Source organism: Camellia sinensis, chromosome 1, assembly GCF_055761805.1.
Source record: "Camellia sinensis isolate YWXY chromosome 1, ASM5576180v1, whole genome shotgun sequence".
Taxonomy (NCBI): domain Eukaryota; kingdom Viridiplantae; phylum Streptophyta; class Magnoliopsida; order Ericales; family Theaceae; genus Camellia; species Camellia sinensis.
The window spans coordinates 68,496,421-68,518,866 of record NC_138961.1 but is presented as its reverse complement, the minus strand read 5'-3'; the positions used below and the strand labels follow the sequence as shown (position 1 = coordinate 68,518,866).

Below are 22,446 nucleotides of genomic sequence, written 5' to 3'. Positions count from 1 at the left end.
CCGAGGCGAGCGGCAATCGAGGATAGCTGCTTTTGTCAGCCAATGAAGCAAAAGTCAGGCCGCGTGACAACCGCGTTTTGCGAAAAATGAGAGCGACGCGAGAGAGCTGTATATGTAATATATATATTTGTTGATTGATCGTTGATTGATATATATATATATATATATATATATTTGATGCCATTTATCACTATCATTTTCTTCATCCTCCTCCATATTCTGACTCATGATTTCCTTTTGATAATGTCACAGGGGGAGAAATTATATGATGTTATGTATTATGGTATTATTTTCAAATTATGGTATTATTTGAAAACTAATCTGATGATTATGTATTTATAATTTGATATCTTAGTCTTATATCATGTCTCCAATTAAAACTTATTTATTACACGTGTGCTAACCTATGTATTTAGAAATGAATTCAGGGAGCATGACTTGAGGGGGAGCCTTTCTTACTCTCAAATCAAATCAAAACACCATTGTGTGCCATCATCAAAAAGGAAAAGATTGTTAGACTTATTTATTTAATTATGTTTTTAATTTATTTGGAAGAGAAAAATATAATCAAAATTTATTTTAATGATTTATTTGAAAGAAAAAAATAGAATCCAAAATTTGTTTTAATGATTTATTTAATTATATTTTAATTAAAATTTATTTTGATGATTTATTTGAAAGAAAAATAGAATCAAAATTTATTTTATCCCATTATTTCTCACCTAAACCTTTATCCTAAATGTTGTTAGAATGTATTTAATATTTGATTAAATCAGGAGTTCAAACAGCCAAAAATAAAGGTTCAAACAACCTAGTACAGTAGCAGGCCAAAAGGTTCAAAAAGTTCAAGTGGAAGATATTCAAATTAGTAATGATGGAAGTATAACGACTATAAACGGCTATAAAGGTTCAAAAGGCCAAAAGATTTAAGTGGAAGATATTCAAATTTATACTGATGGAGTGGAAAATATTCAAATGGTAATGATGGAAGTGCAGCGGCTATAAATTCAAATGACTACAACGGTTATAAATTCAAATACATACAACGGCTATAAACGGCTATAATTTTCATTATATATACTAAAGCTTCTAATGTAAACAAATTTCAAAAATCAGAAAATATTCTTTGATCTATAATCACTCACATCTATTCTCAGAAATTATACACTGAGCCTTATAGCTTTAAGCCTATCTTTCCTGTGTGAGGTTTACAGAAAAATCAGAGCTTCATTTTATATATCTATCTTTGAGAGATATTTATTGTAAGCTTTCTTTGAAAGCAAAAATACCATTTCATCTTGTAAAAGTGTTACAAACACTGTGTTTTTGAAATCTTGAGAGTGATTGTGAATCACTTAAGATTTGTAAGGGTTTGGGCTTATGAAGTCTATGTAAAATTCGTGGAGGATTGCTCCATTTATAAAAGAGGTTGTTAGCACCCTCGTGAAACTAGAGCATAGTAGAAAATCTCAAGTAAAGCTTGAGGAATGGACGTAGGCCGAGTTGCAGCCGAACCACTATAAATTTGTTTGCCTCTCTTTCCCTTATCTTTTTATTTTATTTAAACTGATGTAACTATATTTCACATTTTCACTGTGCTAAATCATTAACTGACATAGTTGTTAAAACACTTGTTTTAATTATTTTTATTTCATTAACTATATTTATCTCTTATGCTAGTCATAATTTTTATTAGGGTATTATTAATTTTTAATTATAAAAACTTAATTCACCCCATTCTTAGGTTATCTTTTGGATAATAAACGTTTTGTTTTTTTAACTAAAATGTGATAAAAAAACTAGTATGTTTGGGATGACTTTTAAATTTTTTACTAAAAGATGTGTAAAAAATAGAAATAAAAAAATCTTTAACTTTTGATATAAATTTTTGACTTTTTAATTTTTTTAATAATTTTTTGATCTAAAATCACCGTTCGCCCCAAATGAGACCTTATTATTATTATTTTTTGGTGGTAATTTTATGAAATGAAATTTGAGATTGGCGGGCTTTATTGGTCTGTGATTCAAACACCAGGGTAGGAAATGTATGCGAGGCTGTTAGACTTCTGTGCCCAAAAATTAGGGCTTTTTTTGTGAAGTGAAAAGAGTTTTGTAAAGTGCGAATAGTTACATGGATGGAGATGGAGGTTCGGCGATCGCCACCGTCGGAAGCATCGACCTCAGCCGTGGACGGAATCCGACGGCGGTGGTGGATCTGACGGGTCAGGTCCATCAGCTCCCCTGCTGCGTCAAGTACGATGGACCTTGCTCTGTTGCTCACTACTTCAAACCCAAACCCACTGGTACCTCTCTCTCGCTCTCTCTCTCTCTCTCTATATATATATATATATATATGTGTGTGTGTATTCATGTTTATATATGGGTTGTATTGTTGTAGGTATGGAGGTGGAGGGTCTGAAAATGGAGGAAGCTTACTTCAGGGGAAGGAAGTTGCAAGGCACCACTCTTCCTCTTCCCCAAGGCTATTCTGGTGAGTCATTGTTGTTCCTTTTCTTTGTTTTCCTCTCATTGTCAAAAAAACTCAGTTGTGTTCTACATTTGATCAGAATGTTTATTCTCCCGTTTAATTCAATGAAAAATACGTTGCAAATAGAATCATAATTCAGTAAGTAGTGGTCATTCTGTAGGTTACAAGTTTCTGTGCAGTGTTTGAAGAATAAGATTTTGTTGGTTTTATTGAGTTGGGTGTCGGGGAGAGTGGAGCCGGATTTATTTTCTTTTCTACATTTTGTTGATTCTTTATTTGTCTAGATGAAGCTCTAGATTTTCTAAATTTTTGTGCCGGATTTATCATCTTGATGCTCTTTTTCTAATAAAGTTACCTCTTATTTATAATAATAATAATAATAAAAAAAAGCTTAGTAGGGGTGGAGGATTCATGCAATTTGTGTGCAAAACATGGGGTTTTAAAGATGATGTAGCGTGGGAGAATAGGGGGTTCAAAGAAAGTGCATTTAAGTAGTCAATACAGGGCTCTTTGCTTTTAATTAGAGTACTAGATTGCCTAGTCCTCATAAACCTTTTTTTAAAAAAAATTTTCTTTTGACATTTCCATGTACAAATGTGCAGCACCTCACCGTTTATGTAGATTATGAAATACATATTTCAATTGCTTAGTTGGATTTTGATGGGGTTTGGTTTTGTTGTTTTCATTGCTTTACACGTGACATGTAAACATGCACAAACATTCACCCCCAATATTTTTTGCACATCTGTAGGTTACATGGGCTCGGGTCTGTATTTTGTGCAAGTATGTGTTTAACTGTTGGATTCATTTAATTCTCATGTCAAGGACATGACCAGATGGCTAAATTTTATAACTTTTTAAATAAAGCATTTTATGTATAGTAGACAATGGGATTCTTATGCATAATTATATAGTAAACTAGATTACTTATAGTTATAGATACTTATTGGGTTAGGCATATTGGTCTCATATCCCATACCCTTATTAAGTGTCAAGTGTTTGACACGAGTATTTCACAAATTTTGAGGAGTCCATGCTACATAAGTTCTGTGAGAATGTGAAATTTGTGTGCAAGGGTTGTGGCTCAAATACGAACTAGAAAGCCCTTAATATCTTAATTTTTTGGTTTGTCTTTAAACTTTCCCTTTCTTTTTTACTAATAATCATTGCTATGCAGGCTTTGTGTTAGGAAAGAAGAGTGCTGACAAAAGAAAGACCTCTGATAAGTGTGAAGAAAACTCAAATTGTTGGGAGATGAATGCAAATTTTCAAAGCATAACATTTTGGAATCACGACAATCTTCCCTCACAAGATGATGCTTTCTTGCGATCCTTACATTGGTTGACTGTCGCAAATGCTGTAAGTCTTTGCTTGATGTTGATGCTCAAAAAGGGAAACAATAGAACTTATGCATTCTTAGATGACGATGTCTTGATATACTTGTTCAAGGATGGATGAAGTAAATATTTGTTTGGGAAGAGGGGGGGGGGGGGGGGGGGAGGGGGGGGGTTGTTATTGTTATTGCCACAATTATTGCTATCCGGAGAGCCTTGGATGCTAATATCCAATTTGCTGCTTCAAATTACACTGGAAACAACTATAACAACATGCAATAATATGTATTAATCTAAATAATAATTTTCTGCCGAGCCTAAAATACTTGTGATTTTCAAAAAAAGTGAAGGTTTATATGCAGGTCAATATTAGTCCTTTTTTGGGTGTTAATTATGCTTTTCTAATCACTTATGGAGGTTTGCTTATGAAGATTGCCTACCAGGTCACATGTATCATATCTTGGTAATTTGTCCAGGCAGGGACCAAAACAAAGTTGTTTCAGTTACTTTTTGCAAATGCTTATGTTTTGGCAGATTTAAGTTGATCTTCTCAAATGTCTTCTTAAAATGCATTTTTTCTTCATTCCTTTTTCTGTATCTGTTTACCAAACATGATTTTGGAATTTGGATTAAATTTGTGTTTGGCAATTTCTGGGTTGCCCAACAAACCCATCCGACATATATATGGGCATGTCTAAAGTTGATTGTGGTACAAAGGATGGATCTATGCAAAACCCTACTTCATATCCCTATGAGATAATGCCTTGTTTCTTCGATGATGATTAATTTGTGGATCATATCTAGAGATTTCACCTAACATCTATGCCATACAAGACATTCTTAGGTTCTTATCTGCTGCTTACTTTGACTACTCTTTTTATGAATGCAGCTGCATCAGCCAGTGACAGCTGAAGATTTGGAATCCGCTTCTACTACACAAGAAAATTAATAGGCTGACTTGAAATTGAGGGGAGCTTCTTGTTGTCTGCCAGAATTGCAATTCATCTCTCTTGCTTTGGCACATAATAAATTGAAGTCCAGAAAATCCGTCTGTGCCCCTCTGCACGTGCCGACACAACCACATGCATTGAGAAGAAATTTGCTGATGTTTTCGAACTCCATGCACTGGCTGTGAGGTTAGATGGTCCAAACTCTGCATCATATTTTCCAGTGTCTTGATCTGTCAGGCGAGACCCATTCTTGCTGGGTTTTTTTTTTTTTTTTTAAAAACCCTGATGTGAACTCCTAACAAAGATTTAGTGGGTACCTTTGTTAAATGTAAGCTTGTATTAATTCCCCTGCCTCTCCCTTTATTTATCAAAAAAAAAAAAAAAAATGTAAGCTTGTATTAAGATTTTATTTGGAAATGTAACCATCCCTGCCTCATTTTTGTCAACCACTAAAAACCCGTACTTTTCGTTGTGTTGATATGTGAGGCATGACCATTCTTGCTTTTTTTAAAAAAAAAAAAAAATAGTTAACATAGGTTTACTGCTGTAGTACCTTTGCTAAATATAGGCCTGTATTAAGATCTTATTTAGAAATGTAGCCAGCCCTGCCTCATTTTTGTCAACCACTAGAAACCCAAATTGATAATGGGAAGCAAATAAATCATTCTTCTATTAATATCTGAAAGCACAACTTTGAGTGGGAGAAAGTTGTGGTTGAAACCACTCTAGATAAACAATTTTTTTTTTTTTTTTTTTTTTTTTTTGGGGGGGGGGGGGAGGGGGGGTAAATACACTCTAGATAAACAATTGAAAAGGGAAAGTCTATTCAAACAACAAAATTATACCCAAAAATAAATAAATAAATAAATAAATAAATCACAAGAATGGTGTATTAATGTCAGCTTTATAAATAAAAAGTCTCTTAATGGATATATTTTGTTTTTGAGGAAAAAATCTACAATGAATCACATAATTATATAGAAAAATTTCTTATGAATTTTTGTTTGTATATTATTATTCAATTGAAAATCCTCAAATCATGGCATTGTATTTCATCCATAATGCAAGATAGAGAGTGAACACTTCGTTGTCCTTGTGTCCCTTTACCATTTGAGAAACATGCCTTGCTTATTATCAGAGCAGCATATTTTGACAAAAAAATTAGCAAAAAGTTAAATATTTTAAAAAAGAAAAACAATTTTTTTGCAAAATTTTTGCTAAAGATTTAGCTAGTTTGATGGGGATCCTCTCATAAAATCAAAATCATCCAAATTTGTGTAGAAGATTTGTATCACAAATAGAGAGAACCAATATAAAGACAAATAAACATTTGCAACAGTAACCAACTACCATAATGTGGTCCTAAAGAAACCACATTGAGTCTTAACTCAAATTTTGACATGGAAAAACAACAGTCACATGTTTGGTTGCACATCATAGAATTTGTCCACAAAATAATATCTGGCTATATGTAATGGATAGCTTGACAAAATAATGATCGTTTATCAACACAAGAAATCAAAGAAGCCACATTTTCCTCAGTTTTTTCTTCTTTTGCTCAAAAAACAAGAAGAGTTGGGTACAACAAAATAAATGCAGAGATATAAAAAGAAGGCACTGTCAACAATCTGTGTGATAGTTTTCTGGCTTAAACCACAATGAAAAATCAATGCCTTTGTTCTTCAGTTTAGCTGTTGGAGGGCCAATTCTCTCCAGAAGCTGCAAAATACACAAACAATACAAAGTGGTTTGGAAAGAGGATGATAGGAAAGTAGTATATTCTCATACTCTATTTTCTTAGCATTTCTAACCGCATTCAGGTAACACATTCAATCCGATCAATTATGTTCAAATCCTCGCAGCGTAATATAAGCGTTTGACAATTTATAAGTAGTCAAGTGGTTAAGGAGTTACAATCATCCATTAGACATGGTTTACTGGACAGGATCGCTGGTCCTACGATATCTCAAATATAGATTTCAAGAGCAGTTATCATCAAATACACATAAGGCTCCAAAATAAGTGGATACTAGGATGTGTAATAATGTAAAGCTCCCAATATTACAAGCCTTGGACCTAACCTTGTCATGCAACATCAAGTTCTCTAAGAAAGAAAGGGAAAAGACTAACCTTGTCATGCAGCACACCATTGGATACCAAGACTGATCTATCAAATACACTATATTTTCCACCATCCATGCAAGAAACTACCCCACCAGCTTCTTCAACTATCTGCTTGAAATGTAAATAAAATAGATGCAATAAATGATTGGAAGTAAAAAACTTGAATTCTAATCATTTTCATGAGAGCCAAGTGCCAAAACACACACCAATTCTTTGAAATGTAAGGTTTCTTAAGCACTTGCCTCATCCAGATACAGGTTTTAAGAAAATACAAATGGCAATTGGTCAGCCAACTTAGGTTAGTAGATTTTCAATCTATTCTTGAAAAACATTGTCATCTAAAACAGTTACCATAGTATTCCTAATTCAAGCGTAAAATTGCGACTCGGTGCACCCATAAGGAATCCGAGTAAAATTACAAAGGTAGTAAAACATAGAAAATGAAAAATGGCACGGGCGGATTTGAAGTCTTGGGGTAATAACCTTAAGGTAAGGTTACGGATTCAAGTCTTGGGCCGCCACTTTGTGCATTATGCCAAATGTTAGGTGTGTACTCACACTTTCTCCTCCCAAACACACGTGTATGGATGTAGTAAAAAGGAAGTCACACCCGGGCCCAGGTGTGAGTGGTGTGAGTACTTTTGATTCCTTTGCCAGATAGTGCTATACACGTGTCGCTCTTCTGGTGGTTTGCGTGGCTGTAAAGAAAATATTTTTGCAGAATGATAGATATAAAGCAAAGGCGGAAAAATAAATGTGTTTGAATTATTTTGAATGAGGAATCTTCGTCCTTACACGCGGGCTAGTTTTGCTATATATTTGGTACCAGAAAATATTTTATGGCATAGAGGAATATGCTTTTGCAGTGGGATAGTTATTGTGGTGAAGTTGCTTTCTGGTACCTTATTTCGTCCCTCCTTTTCTTTTTGTCTTTTTTGTTGATTTATTTGGTATACAATGTTGTACTCCTTAGAAGAGTATCCCGAGAATTACGGGCAGTTCACTCAAATGTGTGTAGATCGCTTTTTGACGTGGCAAATAGGGCTGTGGGAAGAGAGTTGGCGGTTAGCTCCGGCGAAGTTTGTTCCGGTGTACGAGGAGCAGAGGGCAAATATATCAAAGCTAAGGTGTCTGAACAGAAGGGTTAGCAGAGGTAAGAGAATCAACAGAATTTGTAGGATAAAAGATTTGGAGTGTTTTATAAAAAATGGAAGGAATAGGAAGCAGCCAGTATCGGACCCCCTTTGCGTACCAGAGGTCAAGGACACCGGCGGTCAGTGGATATAAGCGGAGTTACCGTGGTCGTGCGCCTTTTAAGGCGGCATACATTCGCCGACGGTACGTTCAGAATATTTCGCGTTATATTAAGAAGACTAAGAGGGGAGTAAGGAAGTTGCAGTTGTACGATGAACAATTAAGGGACGTTAAATTTGATAATAAAGGTGTGGCCAGATTGCTTAATGGTATTAAGTTGGGTAATAAGAGATGTGACCGTCAATCAGACAAGATCGTGGTTAAGGGTATAAAATTAATTGGGAATATTTAATTGGGACAAGATGCTAAAGATGAAGCTGTGGTCCACCACGTATTGTTTTTCATCATAAGTGATAATAGTTCATCAGATTCCGTTCCCACACCTGACAAGATATTTATTGGAGTTGGGGAGGGTAATCCTGAGACCTGGATTGTCGATCCTGACTAGTCCGACCGGTTTCGGATGCTAAAGAAAATGAGATTCAAGCTCGTTGGTGGCAAGGATAAAGAGTACGTTCGTCACGGGATAGAAGTTGTAGACCAGTTCTTCCCAGTTGATGTTTGGACGGACTACAAAGATACGCTGTTGGGAAATGTTGGAAGTATTCAAAAGGGTGCCATATATTTAGTGGCTGCTACTGTTAGTGGAAAGGAATGCAAAATTACTTTAAGGAGTCAAATGTACTTTAAAACTGTTTAGAATTGTAATTTTATGTATTTTATTTCTAATGCTCAGGTTAATGGAGGTAGACGATATAAAAACTGGGGTTGTTGAAGGTGTTTCAACAAGTGATTTCAGTTGTATTGAACTTGCGTTGCCTAATTTATTTTCTCAATTGAGGTTAAGATACAAACAAAAAAGTATTAAGGTTGATAAAATATTGATAAAATATTCCCCCCTTTGCGCACCCAATGCTAGTGGGTTGGTCAGAGTAAATATTTATGATCGGAGGTTAGACGGTAGTGACAGTTTGCAGGCGTGGTTTATTTTCCCAGTGGATTGTTAATGCGAGTTAGTCTATTATGGGAATGGTTATTGTTCAATTAACGACAAACAGGTGCCATGGATGGTGAAGTATCGACTTGAAAATTCGAATATTAAAAGGGGGATTACGTATTGTAAAATGAAGGGGTATCTAAAGTATTCTACGAGTGACATGCCAGAAGATTCGCAAATGAGGGCCCCCTTTATTGTTGTGTTATCTAAAAAATATACTAATGATAATGTTGATGTTTGGCATTGCTCTCCAACGAAGGCCATTCCGATTCTGACACGGACTAAGTCTGTTGGTTTACCGGAGAGGCGAAGAGATTTGTTGTTAGGAGGTTTTGGGGAAAGTGGTTCATTTATTCATGAACGTAGAGGTCGTCTGAGTTTGTCAGAGATTGATGTACGCAGAGGTGGTGATGATACTAGTGATGTTGATCCTGGTCCGTCGATTTCAGAGGTTGGTGTTAGCAAAGAGAAAGTTGATCGTAGAGGATCAGTTGTTATGGATGCAGCAGAATTTTCTAATGTTTTACGAAATGTAATCATCAGTGTAAAAAATAGTGATGTGACTCAAGATGTAATTGTTGATGATAATGGAAATGTAATAAGTAAATAAAATTTTGAGTGGTTTCATAAATAAAATTAATAAATTTTTTTCATTAATCATGACAGTGGTTACATTAACATCAAACCATTCTCTCATTTTTAGGGCCATTGCATCTAACCAATTACTGTCCCCATTTGTTAATAAAATACAAGGAATTCCTCCCCTAATAGTGAGATCTGGTTGGAACTTAACAAATATATGGAAATTTCTCTGGCAGCCTACTAAATTCTTCATTAATTCGGTAGGAACTGTCGAGTATTTGATGTCGTCTATGACGTTGTAGACGGCGTCTTGGTCGTAGTCCTTGAAGCTTATTCTGCTGAAGAAGTAATTGCGTCGTCCGAGGCTTCTGGCCCAGGCGGTTTTGCCTGTTCTTGAGGGTCCTTCGAGATAGAGGGAGATTGGGCGGATGGGCCTCTGCTCTGGTTCCTGTTATCAGAGGAGGAGGAGGAGAGTTCTTCGTCAGTATATAAATCATTGATATTATTTTTGTGTATCCCTAATCTAAGGAAGTCGTCTTCCCTCCAAACGGAGAGACAAGAATTTTGACATAACTCGTACTGAACGAAATTTTGACTTACAAACAAAATATTATTTTCTGCCCATTTTTTTACTTCTTCATTTAAGAAAGGAAATGAATTAAAGGGGCTAGTATATGAGGGGCCTCTCTCTTTTGTAATGATCCCTCGAAAATGTTTTTAATTGGGGGTATTTCGTGACGTAATCGGTGGGAGATCTTTCTTTACAGAGAGTAAAGAATTGTTCCTCCGTTTCTGTTTCGCCAAGTATTCCCCTCCAGAGTCCATCTCTGTTTTTCGAAAGACTTTTCCCTTTAGCTGAAAATTTTCCCCATTTGACGAACTCGCCCTCTTTCTGTATATACTGTCTACTTGCTATTGGGGAGTGGAGTTTTTCTATATTTGGATGGTAGATCCTCCCGTTGGTTCCAGTGAGATCGAAAAATCTCGGGTTTGAAGTTTGGATCTTCTTCGTGCATTGAACCATGACATGAAGGTGAGGGTTTCCATTTTCATGGAGCTCCCTTGCGACAAGTATGTAGTATGGCTGACAAGCTAGTTGAAGGAGAGATTGTAGGAGTTCTAGGAGTTGTTCTTTTGGGCATGGGCATTGTGGATAAGTGAGGAAAACATTCTTGGCATAAAAACGGAAAGAGGTTTGGTGAGGCATTTTGTAGTGGTAAACAGTGAACTCACACCAGTCGTACAAGGCCTCCCTATTAGTTAAAAAACCTGGTGTGAATGGTGTGAGTGGTGTGACTGGGGGGGCGCTGTATTAATATTACCAGCGCCCCCCCCTCCTGCTGATCTGAGCCGTCCATTGCTGTACTTATGGACACGTATATGGATGTAGTAAAAAGGAAGTCACACCCGGGCCCATGTGTGAGTGGTGTGAGTACTTTTGATTCATTTGCCAGATAGTGCTATACACGTGTCGCTCTTCTGGTGGTTTGCGTGGCTGTAAAGAAAATATTTTTGCAGAATGATAGACATAAAGCAAAGGCGGGAAAATAAATGTGTTTGAATTATTTTGAATGGGGAATCTTCGTCCTTACACGCGGGCCAGTTTTGCTATATATTTGGTACCAGAAAATATTTTATGGCATAGAGGAATATGCTTTTGCAGTGGGATAGCTATTGTGGTGAAATTGCTTTCTGGTACCTTATTTCGTCCCTCCTTTTCTTTTTGTCTTTTTTGTTGATTTATTTGGTATACAACGTTGTACTCCTTAGAAGAGTATGCCGAGAATTACGGGCAGTTCACTCAAAGAGTATCCCGAGAATTAATGTGTATTAATTGGGTATTGTTTTATATATAGTTCTTTCATTGATATCTAGAAGATAAAATAAGAAATATTTCTTAAAATGATTGATGTTACCAAAACACCAGCAGCCATATCCCATGGTTTTAGACGATATTCCCAATATGCTTCTACAATTCCCAAAGCTACATGGCACATATCCACTGCAGCAGCACCAAGCCTTCTCACGCCCTACACATAAATGTCAAAATGGAGAGAGAGATTACAAAACCTTGAAACACAAAATCTTCCACCCCTATCTATGATGTAAGAAGTAAAGCAAGTTATCAGTAAAGCAAGTGAAAGAAAATGGTTATTACCCGGCTGACATCAGTAAATTCTTTGAATAAATCTATGTTGGTACTCCATGCATCGTCATGTTCATACCCAAATCCAGTAACTAGAAGTGACTGCTCCACCTAAGAAAACAAGTGAAAATAGGTGAGCTGAAAAAAAAAAAATCCAGCTTTCAGCTCTAAACCACCACACTTTTACACAACTTTTTTCAATGTGATCCGTTTCCAGAAGTAGAACGAACATGATTAATTTTATAGATAGATAAGAAGTGAAATATACACAAGCATTTGAACTGTCCTGTAATAAAATCTGTTGTTGTCAATACCTTCTTCTCAGTTCCTTTTCCTTGCATAAACTGAGCTTGGGAAAGGAACTGATTACGAAGAATGTGCTCAGAAATCCATAATGGAGTCTGATCACAAGGTCTGAAAGTATGTAAAGTTCACGGAAAAATTCCTTGTGTCTAGACGCCATAAAACAGAGTGTTGTTGGCCACATCCTTAACCAGTCTCTCTTCCACATCCGCCACCAACAAAAAAAGTTTTATTGAAGGTCACCTATTGAATAAAAAATTATAGTCTACATATAACATGATCACTCACCTTATCGGTATGACTCACTTGAATCTTTTGCCCATTACAAAAAGCACCCCCACCTAGAATAAAGAGTAACAAATATTAAGTCAGAACTTTATATTTCAATTTTGGTATGTAAAAGAGCTTGTTATATAATTGCTTAAGATAAATCCTTCTTACCAGCAGCTGCAGAAAATGTGCGTGTATTCCAACACATGGGGCCTCCAACAAATTCTACCTTAAACACAAACCAATTGTCATCCCTTCAAGTCAGAAACAGAGAAACTCATTCACTCTTGATCTTTGAAGAAATAATTGGACAAGAACTACTTCAAGTATTAGTTGAGGTGAGTTCAATGCCAAAAAAATAGAAAATGAAAAGGTTTATGCAACTATGTTTTATATTCTGATTAACACATCAACCAGGGAAACCATCATTTAGTATAACAACTTCAATGACTGTATTAATTTACATATCAAATTTCAATCCGATGGACCGTTACAGAATTATGCAAATTCTTTTTGGAGACTATAAAGGTAAGTGATTATATACCACAGCACCAGCAGCCGGCTTTCCTTTATACAGAACTCCCACAGAGACTGCAAAGCTAGGGTAGCAATGTGCAAAATTTGTTGTCCCATCTATATAGATATCAAAGGCAAATGGCTTTACGTCAGAAAACTAGCTGCAAATATAAGAAGTAAATGCAGGCAGAAGATAACATGTTTCAATACGAAGGAATTATCAACAGTGAAGTGTCACCATCCACTTTGAATTGAGAAAAGTTCTCATTATCAAAAAAGAAATGGGAAATAGAAACTAGAAATGTGGTCCATAATGTCATAGGAAATTAGAAATGCTAGGTGATAGATATAAGATCAAACAGAATATGTAAAAGACAAATTATTAGGAACTTTTAAAATAGGGTGTGGAAGAAATGATTGGATTGGGATTGGGAGGAGGAAAGCGTGTGGAAGAAGAAAAAAAAGATTTTCTTACATATAAATCAATCAGAAACCTTATATATTGCTCTTCAGAAGCAGCTCATTTCCCATTTTTTTTAGTCATTAAAATTTCCTCTCCAGAATTTTTATTCATATACAAAGATTACAGAATTCAATCTAAAAACTGCAACAGAAGTGCATTCCTACACTCCAAAAAGGAGAACAAGAAACAAAAAGTTACTGCCAATAAGTTAGTCTAGTGGCTTAGAATTTTGAGAAGCCTAGTAAGTTTCAAAAGGAACAGAAAAATAGGTTATGCAAGTCATCTAATTTGACCACATGAATTCTGATATATAATTGAAAATGAATCAATAAGTTCTAGCAAACAATATTAAAATCATGTCAAGTTGTAAAAGTTTTACGATAGTAACATTGCTAAACAAATCACAACTAGTTTAGACAAGTATAAGTCCAGAATCAAGAGTTGAGTTCCATCCGAGGAACTTGGTGAATATGTACACATAATCTTAATTACCAAAGGGTTAAGAGAGTCTAACCTAAGGGATCTATGCACCAAAGATAATCAGAAGATGAATCGCCAATAAGCCCTCCCTCTTCCCCAAGAATAAGGTGATCTTTGAAGTTCTTCGTTACAACTTCTAGAATAGCAACCTCACTCATTTTATCTGTGCTGCAAGTAAATCCAAGTTAATAGCATCAAATAAGATGAAAACACATAAGAACACCAAAAAAATAATGGGAGTAAGAAATAAACGAATGAAAAAAAAAATTGATAGATGATTTAAAAATTAATAAAAATAAATTCTCTTGTGTATGCCATAAAATCTTCAAGATCAAAAGAGGATTCACAAAAATTGCCTTTGCACCAAAAAATGAAAAGTATACAATAGACATTTTCAATTTGTGCACCACCATGTTTATCTGTAGAGAAATACGCCAAAAGAAAAGGAATCAATTAGTTATTTGTCAAAGCTTCATTTATTCAACGACCAGTTTCCTTTGCCTCTAGAAATCCCATATAAAACACAAAGGTATCACCACGCATAATTTTTCTTCCTTTTTGATCAACATCCACCCTCGCAATGCCCATACATACAACTAAAAGGCCAACATAACTCAAATACCTCATGAACTCCAAAAATGGTCAAAATCAAACACCTTAACTCCAGCTACCTCACAATGTAGTAACAAATAATTTACTTCTCTGCCTTTAGCACGTGCAACACCAGTTAGGAAACCCAAAACCTCTTTTAACCAGATTTTCAATGGTAAGAATAGAATTTAAAGCAGCTGTCCAGATTAATAAATTTTTTTTAAAAAAAAGCCACCTTAGTTGGCCTCCCTGCCTTCCATACACTTCCAAGGAAAGGAATTCCCTTCCTTTTTTTGATTGCAAAAAGTGATTCCCTTCCTCACCATAGAGAAGGGAATCATAAGACTGCAGTCTGGTCACCTAGTGGACCAAACTACCTAGGATTGTTGACCAAGCTAAAAAATCGTTTTTCCAGTCTTTTTGGTCCCCGCCTTGTCAAAAGTCATCTCATGTTGGTGAAACTTCTCCTTGTACTTCTCCCATAAATCTTCAACCTCTACAAAGCTTCTAGAGTTGCCAATGTGTTTCATCTTGGCAGTGGCTTAGGTAGGACCTAAGGAGGTTATACATACAAGTCATGAAATTGTCAACCTATGCTATCCCTAGCATTTACACCATGAACATGAAAACTTAGAAAAACAGGTCTTACTCTGTCACCAAATCAGTGAGTCCTTTATAGACAATATTTTGAGGCTTATTCACAGCGTCCATCACAACCTGAAAAGAAAAGCAGTAAATGCAAAGAAATCAAAGAAATACAACTCAAAATTGAAAGAATAAAGGTCACTTTGATGGGAAACGGGAGATTAAAAACACATTTATATGTTTCCTTTTCGTATTTCCCGTGTACTCAAGCTCACTGTACTGATTTAAACTAGCTATTGCTTATATTCAGTAATTTTAATCTTAAAGTATCTCTTTGTAAATCTAACCCAATATTCACCCCAATTCTGCGTTCTTGACTCACAAATCACAATGCCAATTCTTGGTGTGAGATTATTTCCTCCCTTTCAAAGTTTGTTTCCTCATCCGGGCAAAACAGTTTGCCAGAATCAATAGTTAAGTTCAATAAATGCAAGTTAAAAAATAGGTAATAAACAGCATATTCCTCCACCAATTTTGAATCAGAGAGAGTGTGTCAATCTGCACGTTGGAGGTAGTTATGAATAGATACAAAAATTAGGTTCTGCTGATTAGATATGAACACAAAACAAAAATGGGTTCTTCCTATTTGAACACAGGAATACAAGCATATAGTAGGTAACACACACAAACACATTGACCATGCATAGAACTAAGCAAAACAAACTAAGCTACTTGAGTTCATTTGAAATCAGCTCCTTTTATAAACAAGTTTAATACTTATATTTAATTTTCAAGCTAAACTTGAATAAATTACTACTCATCTCCTAAGCATTTAAGCACCCCCCCGCCCCCCAACAAAAAAAAAACCCATTCAACTAAACACAAAACACAACATAAAATGTAAACAAAGTAAGTTGGGCATACCTCAGCACCAGTTTTAGCAGCAGTTTCAACCACACCGAGGAGCTGATTGGATGATATGGGGCCAGTTGATTCAGCAGCAACTTTTGAGTACTTTTTCTGATTGGGAATTTCAGATAACACAGCTTCGGTGCACAATGTTCTTGTGGGGATAGAATTGAACGACAGAGTCTTGCAAAACCCATCTCGGAAACCTCTTCGCAGATGAGGAATTGCAAAAGAACTAGATGGGAGAGTGAGTTTTGGGCGATTAAATAGTGAAATTGATCTGGGTATTTGAGAAAATCGCAGGGGAGTGAGTGTGGACGAGACTAAACACCTTCCCATTTCGATTGTAGAGAGAGATTATTGATCAATCTATGGGGTCTGTTTGTTTGGGAGTTATTTTTTTTAAGGGAGGAATATATTTTGTTGTTTGAAGACAAGATTCGAATCATCAAAATATCGGTAGGCTACCAATTCAACTAGTATTTAAGTTGGTGTGGACAATGGTCTATTGGGAAATTTCACTCTTTTGTTTTTGTGTAAATAATTTCTCAATGCATATTTTTATGAAATTGATTTTATGTTTTTGCTCTCAATTCACATATTACATGTTCTAATCATATCTTAAATTAATATCTTTATACACACACTACTTAAATTATTTGTTCCACAAAGAATCAATGATATAAACTTATTTTTTATTTCACTCACCTTGAAAACACATCATCTTTCACAAGAAATTTCTCAGCAAATCGCTCAATAAATCTTCAGATTATACAAGAAATTACCTCATTTGATTTTTAGTTACATCATCAAATTGATTCCTTCAATCAACAAATCTAGTCAACATCAAAAAAATCATTAATTGGTATTGACTTGTATCAATATAGATCTTGAAACAACATCGTTTTGTATCAAACTTGAAGACGTACAATTTCATCTATCTCTTAATTTTTTTTTTTTATGAACTCTCATTTTTTTTTTTGGTTGAAGCAATTCGATTTTGCTTATTCGATACTGGTTATCTGAATGAAAAAGGTTTATTCGATTTTTAACTTCTGAAACATGTAAAAAAATTCAGAATTTGGTTTCCAAAATAAATTCTTAAATTCGGAAGTTAAGTTCTGAATCCAAATTCGGAACTTGATTTTTGAATAGAATTAATAATTTTGGCAGTTGATATCCGAAAAAAGTAACATGTTTCGGCACTGATTTACTGAATTAAAATCGTGAAAAAAATTTATGCACAAAAAATTTACATTTTCATAACTGCTTTTGTTATAACTAGGCATATTGTTATTTGAATTTGAATTTCTATTGATTTGCAACTCTTCCATCACAAAAATCAAGAATTATGGTGGATTCTAATGACAAAACGATATAATCAATACAGTATAAACTTAGAGCGTAAAACCAACAATGGAAAAACTATGGTTTATTTTTTTAACTCAAAAAATGTATATTGAGATTTTTTTGTTCTTAAAAGATATGTACAAAGAATTTTTCTACATAGTATTACGAGTGTTGTTGAATGTCTATTATGATCATATTTATTTAGGATATAATTGTCATTAAATTAATATTTCATTAAGTGTGTGCACTGAACTAATTAGGTGTGTGGAAATAGAATTTCCCTCTATTATTCTCTCCGTCTTAAAATATTAGTCTTTTATTTTATTTTTTATTATTTCAAAATATTAGTTTTTTTTCAAAAATTAAGGACAAAAATAATATGAATTTCTTATTTTACCCTTATTTTAAATTCATTAACAACATAAAAAGTATAATTATGATAATTAATATTTCCTAAAAAATGTACTATCAAAGGGTAATTTTGAAAAATTAATTTTTTAAAAAATATAATAATTATACAATTAGAAAAAGTTAAATTCTCTAAAAGAAACTATTATTTTTGGACCGAGGGAGTGGTTATATTTTATGATATGGTGAGTGGCAAGTTGGGAGGTGAAAGCAGCGGCAAATTTTTAGTTTAATTTAACTATATCAATATATTAACGCTATTATTCTAAAAAAAAAAGAAGACAAATATTAGACAATAAAAATTATTCTTGTAAATTATAAATATATTTTATGAAATTTGTTTAAAATATAGATTGTCTTTGTGATTTTAAAAACTATAACCAATTTCTTTAAATTTATAATTTCATAACAAATGACCAATTTTAATAATAAATCATCATATTCCGTCCATTAAAATTTATAATTTCATAACAAATTACCCATTTTAATAATAAATTATCAAATCAATTAATAGTTTTTAATAATGTTAAAAATATATTGAAATTATCCATTTTAATAATAAATCATCAAATTAATTAATAATTTTTAATGATGTTAGAAATATATTTCAAGTAATAATTCAAGTAATATAAAAGAGTATAGTTAGAAATTTATTTTTTCCAGTTAATTCTGTTAAATAATTTTTTTTAATTAGGAATGTTTATAATTTTTCAAATCACGAGAAGTAATTCATATTTTAACTAAATTTAAGAGATATATTTGTAATTTATCCAAAATGGTTATGTTTTGTTTGAAAAGTTTTTTAAAATAATTATTTGAATTTTCAATTGGTACTCTCTTTTTTTCTTCTTATTTTCAATTTGTGATTTTTTACAAATAATTATTTTAATTTTTTTTAAAAATCTTTAATTACAAAAAATATAAAAATTCAATAGCTTTTGTATTTGTTGAATTGAGCTGATCTAAAGAAAATAATCACTAAATTGAGCTGATCTAAAAAAAATAATCACTAAAAATAAAAAATACAAAAGAAAATGAATTTTTTGTTTTGTAAATTGCTAAAGTTGGTGTGGCCCACGATGAAAGTGGCTATTAGAATTGATGGCCAGGGTTTTGTAAGGTGATAGAAAAAGCCGTCAGATGTCTTGAGTGATGATTGGTGGTGCCGAAGGTTAATAGTGGACAATAGCAGTGGCAGTGGGTGGTGTAGATATGCCAAATTTATAAATTTATTGTATTTATTTCAAATTTTAATATATAGTCAGTGTAATTTTTGCTCATAAAATTATGAATATGTATCATTTTACCCATTTTTCTATATATTTAGGGTAAAATACATATTGCCTTCTAAAATTTCACTCATTTCTTGTTTTAGCCCTTTTAAGTTTAATTTTTCTCATTTTGGCCCTTTATGTTTGTAATCCATCTCACTTGGGCCCTTCATATTTGCAATCATTTCCACTTTATCTTAGACTAACTTCCATCCAAAAAACTAATAGAATCTACTACATTACTAACACATCAGCTCTATGTGTGATGTAAAAAATTCACTAAAAATATAAAATATAAAAAATAGAAAACAAAAAAATTAGAATTTTTTTTAGTCTTTAGTGAACTTTTTTTTTTTCAAAATTTATTCATAAACATTATTATATTATAGAGGCATCTAGATTAGATGCAACTAAAAATATAAAAACAAATTTAACTAAAAAAAGAATTTTTTTTTTACTAGAGACCAAAAAAACGATAGTAAATTTGATGTTTATGAATAAATTTGAAAAAAAAAAATTCACTAAAGACTTAAAAAAAAAATTCTAATTTTTTTTATTTTTTTTATTTTTTTAATTTTTTGCATCTTTAGTGAATTTTTTACATCACATATGGAGCTAATGTGTTAGTGATGCGACAAATTCTGTTACTTTTTTTGATGGAAGTTAGTTTAGGAGTAAAGTGGGAATGATTGCAAACATGAAAGGCCAAAGTAGAAAGGATTACAATTATAAAGGGCTAAAGTGAGAAAAATCAAACTTAAAGGGTCAAAGTTGGAAGGATTGCAAACATGAAGGACCATAGTGGGGTAATTCTATTTATACACCTTTACTTGTCTTAGTATACATCATTTACTTAGTTCAAACCATACACATATTACAACTTTTAATTTTATCTCAATGCACACCAATAATTTTCTTATAATACTAAACTACCATCATCTTCTCTAACAAACCCTAACCCTAACCATCACCGGCAAACACCGCTTCTCACCGGCGTCGTTCCCTTCTCAGCCGCTCTCAACTCTCACGGCTGTTGCCCATTCCCAGCCTCTCTCTCCCTCACACTACTACTTCCTTCTTTCCAATTGTTCTTTCTTTCATTGCAGCCCCTTTCTATCACTCCTTCATCATTGACTCCTTTCACCACCACTGCTGTAGCTCCCTTCCATTTAGTCGCGATCGCTAGATCAAGATCTCTCTTCCACCTGCGATTTCTCTGTCTCTCTCAATCGCAATGACCATTAGCCTTCGCCACCATCATCGTCGACAACCTCTCTAGCATTCATTCCCAACGAGATCAAAAGAGTGCAAATAGAGGCAACCGGCGGCAAGGCGATGGATTTTCGGGTGGAGCAACCGAGCATGCATGCGTCCCTCGCTCTCGAGGCCATTAAATTGCTTTAGTTAGTTAGCGTAGCTAATTATTCAATTCAAGTGTGGTATTTTAATTAGCTTAGCATAGCTAGTTATTCAATTGTGTTGTAATAATTAGTTAACTAGAGTAGTTAATTAGTTTCGTTTTGTAATAGTTAGCTTAATTAGCGTAGCTAGTTATCTTAATCATTCGGACCCTTCTTTGTGCGGGCATAATGTTGTAATAAATGTGCGTGCATGGGTGCATGTCTTCCAACCCCACGTCTTTCTCCATTTTATTTATCCACTTTCGATGGTCAGATTAGGGACATGTTTTGATTAGCATACCTTATGCTTGCACGTGCGCATCATTCATTTGTTTTGCATGCACCGAGGCTCGGCGCATCATTCAAACTGCATTGTCAAATTCAATACTTCTTTGAATACGTGTTTCAAAACATGTTATCAAATTGTATCATATACCATGATTAGGTAGCTGATCCTATCTTATTGCATTATCGCATGCGTTGCATTAGGCATTTTGCATAGTTAGGATCATGCATATTTCTAACTAGCTTTTGTTTTGGCTTAGAGTACACTGTAAGTTTTACGCTTTAGCATACTTGCATGAGTGCGATTTCCATGTTGCCATGATAGCATGCTTGCCATGAGGCTATTTGCTTGAATGATTAACTGCATGAATGCCTGTGGATGAAGGCTTTATTGTTTGAATTCGAGCAATTCAACGAATATATGTTTTAAGCCCACTTTGCGAAGTGGCAAATCATGTTTTAAGCCCACTTGAGGTGGCAAATCTGTGTTTTAGCCCACTTGAGGGTGGCACATTCAAACCATTTTTGAAACCAAACATGAGTTGAATTCGTTCCAATTCTTGCGATTTTAGTCTATACTTGCTTGTGTGCGTCATATAGTAAAGTTAGCTAATAATCGGAATAAGAACACATGTGTTTATAAAATAACATATCATGCTTAGTAGGGGCCGATCCTTTGATCGGGCGAGCGGGGGTGCTCATTTTAGGACCTTCCCCTCTCGTACCCAAGTTCCCGAGCCGAAGCAACTTTGGTGATGACGGACACGTGGCCTTTGGCACGAGTCAGGGTTTCCTAAATTTTTCAAAAACAAAATATTTAGGTGGCGACTCTGTAATCTGGCAAACCAGTCCAGTTTTGGCATTATTTGATTCAAAATCTGATTTTCCAAAATGATTCGCCGGATTGGACTTTTTGGTGTTTATCAGTTTCACATTGCAGTTGTGAGATTAGATTCAGAACCGTGACAAGAGTACGAACTGTAGGACCAATTTGAGATCTCCAAAAGGGGGCTCGAAAAAGTCGATCTACACTGACCAATTCATTAGGCTGGCCGACCAAATTTTTTGTATGGCAGGTGTGGTTATTTAGTCAAGTGGGGCAAATCTTGAGGTCAAAATAGAATTGTTTTCTGACTACGAACAGGGCAATTTATGGCGACAGACAGAGAGGTTTCTCGAGGATGTTCTTGTTTGCGCACACACGGCTTCTCACTTTTCATTCAACTCCTTAGATTCATCGCTCGGAAATTTGTATTTGTAATAGTTAATTCATTTGTGTTTGTAGTAATTAGTTAGGGTAAATTACACTTTGCACCCCTGCACTTTACACAAAATCTCACTTTAGTCCCTACACATCAAATTGTGACACTTAACCTCCTACACTTTTGATTAAGTGTCACATTGGCCCTTTTGTTGACAGTGAGGCTAATAGAAGTTACCATTAAGGAGGTTAAGTGTCACAATTTTAATGTGTGGGGACTAAAGTGGTATTTTGTGTAAAATACAGGGGTGCATAGTGTAATTTACCCTCACATGTTCTCCCATTCTCTCTTTCTCTCTCTCTCTCTCTCTCTCTCTCTCTCTCTCTACTAATAAAAAATTAAAAAACTATTTTAATCTTTCTCATTTTATTTTCATAATATATATAATTTAATAAAATCATCTCCATATTTTGCCTTTATGATCACAATACTTGTGTTTTGCGCTGTTGTAAAATGTGACTTTGTGCGAGAAGCAGTA

At 34.3% G+C, this 22,446-nt stretch overlaps 2 protein-coding genes across 4 annotated transcripts; one reads left to right on the top strand and one right to left on the bottom strand.

Annotated features, from left to right (window-relative positions):
- Positions 1 to 1,953: 1,953 nt before the first annotated feature.
- On the top strand, positions 1,954 to 5,218 carry LOC114279337 (uncharacterized protein C12B10.15c). The gene is made up of 4 exons (XM_082879067.1): positions 1,954 to 2,303; positions 2,399 to 2,491; positions 3,666 to 3,847; positions 4,712 to 5,218. Exons 1-4 carry the CDS (start codon positions 2,132 to 2,134, stop codon positions 4,769 to 4,771), a joined length of 507 nt encoding a protein of 168 aa, XP_082735193.1. The 5' UTR covers positions 1,954 to 2,131; the 3' UTR covers positions 4,772 to 5,218.
- A 947-nt stretch (positions 5,219 to 6,165) lies between these two features.
- Positions 6,166 to 16,581, bottom strand: LOC114279330 (phosphatase IMPL1, chloroplastic). Of its 3 annotated transcripts, XM_028221563.2 has the most exons (10): positions 16,008 to 16,581; positions 15,148 to 15,215; positions 13,942 to 14,075; positions 12,993 to 13,081; positions 12,620 to 12,677; positions 12,467 to 12,519; positions 11,888 to 11,986; positions 11,646 to 11,759; positions 6,903 to 7,004; positions 6,166 to 6,491 (listed from the first exon to the last, which is right to left on the bottom strand). In XM_028221563.2, the coding sequence occupies exons 1-10, from the start codon at positions 16,329 to 16,331 to the stop codon at positions 6,393 to 6,395; spliced, it is 1,140 nt and encodes a 379-aa protein (XP_028077364.2). In that variant the 5' UTR covers positions 16,332 to 16,581; the 3' UTR covers positions 6,166 to 6,392. The 3 variants fall into 3 exon arrangements, with proteins under 3 accessions (XP_028077364.2, XP_082735179.1, XP_082735184.1); XM_082879053.1 differs by lacking the exons at positions 6,166 to 6,491; positions 6,903 to 7,004 and adding an exon at positions 7,815 to 10,177 and having other exon boundaries at positions 16,008 to 16,491; XM_082879058.1 differs by lacking the exons at positions 6,166 to 6,491; positions 6,903 to 7,004 and adding an exon at positions 7,815 to 10,177 and having other exon boundaries at positions 13,942 to 14,070; positions 16,008 to 16,387.
- Between the last annotated feature and the right edge of the window lie 5,865 nt (positions 16,582 to 22,446).

Excerpts from the sequence above, each read along its gene's own strand:
- LOC114279337 (XM_082879067.1), top strand. The coding sequence starts at position 2,132 with ATGGATGGAGATGGAGGTTCGGCGATCGCCACCGTCGGAAGCATCGAC. Across the intron at positions 2,304-2,398 it reads CTTCAAACCCAAACCCACTG|GTATGGAGGTGGAGGGTCTG; the intron begins GTACCTCTCTCT and ends GTATTGTTGTAG. Across the intron at positions 2,492-3,665 it reads TCTTCCCCAAGGCTATTCTG|GCTTTGTGTTAGGAAAGAAG; the intron begins GTGAGTCATTGT and ends ATTGCTATGCAG.
- LOC114279330 (XM_082879053.1), bottom strand. The coding sequence starts at position 16,331 with ATGGGAAGGTGTTTAGTCTCGTCCACACTCACTCCCCTGCGATTTTCT. Across the intron at positions 15,216-16,007 it reads CTGCTAAAACTGGTGCTGAG|GTTGTGATGGACGCTGTGAA; the intron begins GTATGCCCAACT and ends TTTTCTTTTCAG. Across the intron at positions 11,760-11,887 it reads AATTTACTGATGTCAGCCGG|GGCGTGAGAAGGCTTGGTGC; the intron begins GTAATAACCATT and ends ATTTATGTGTAG.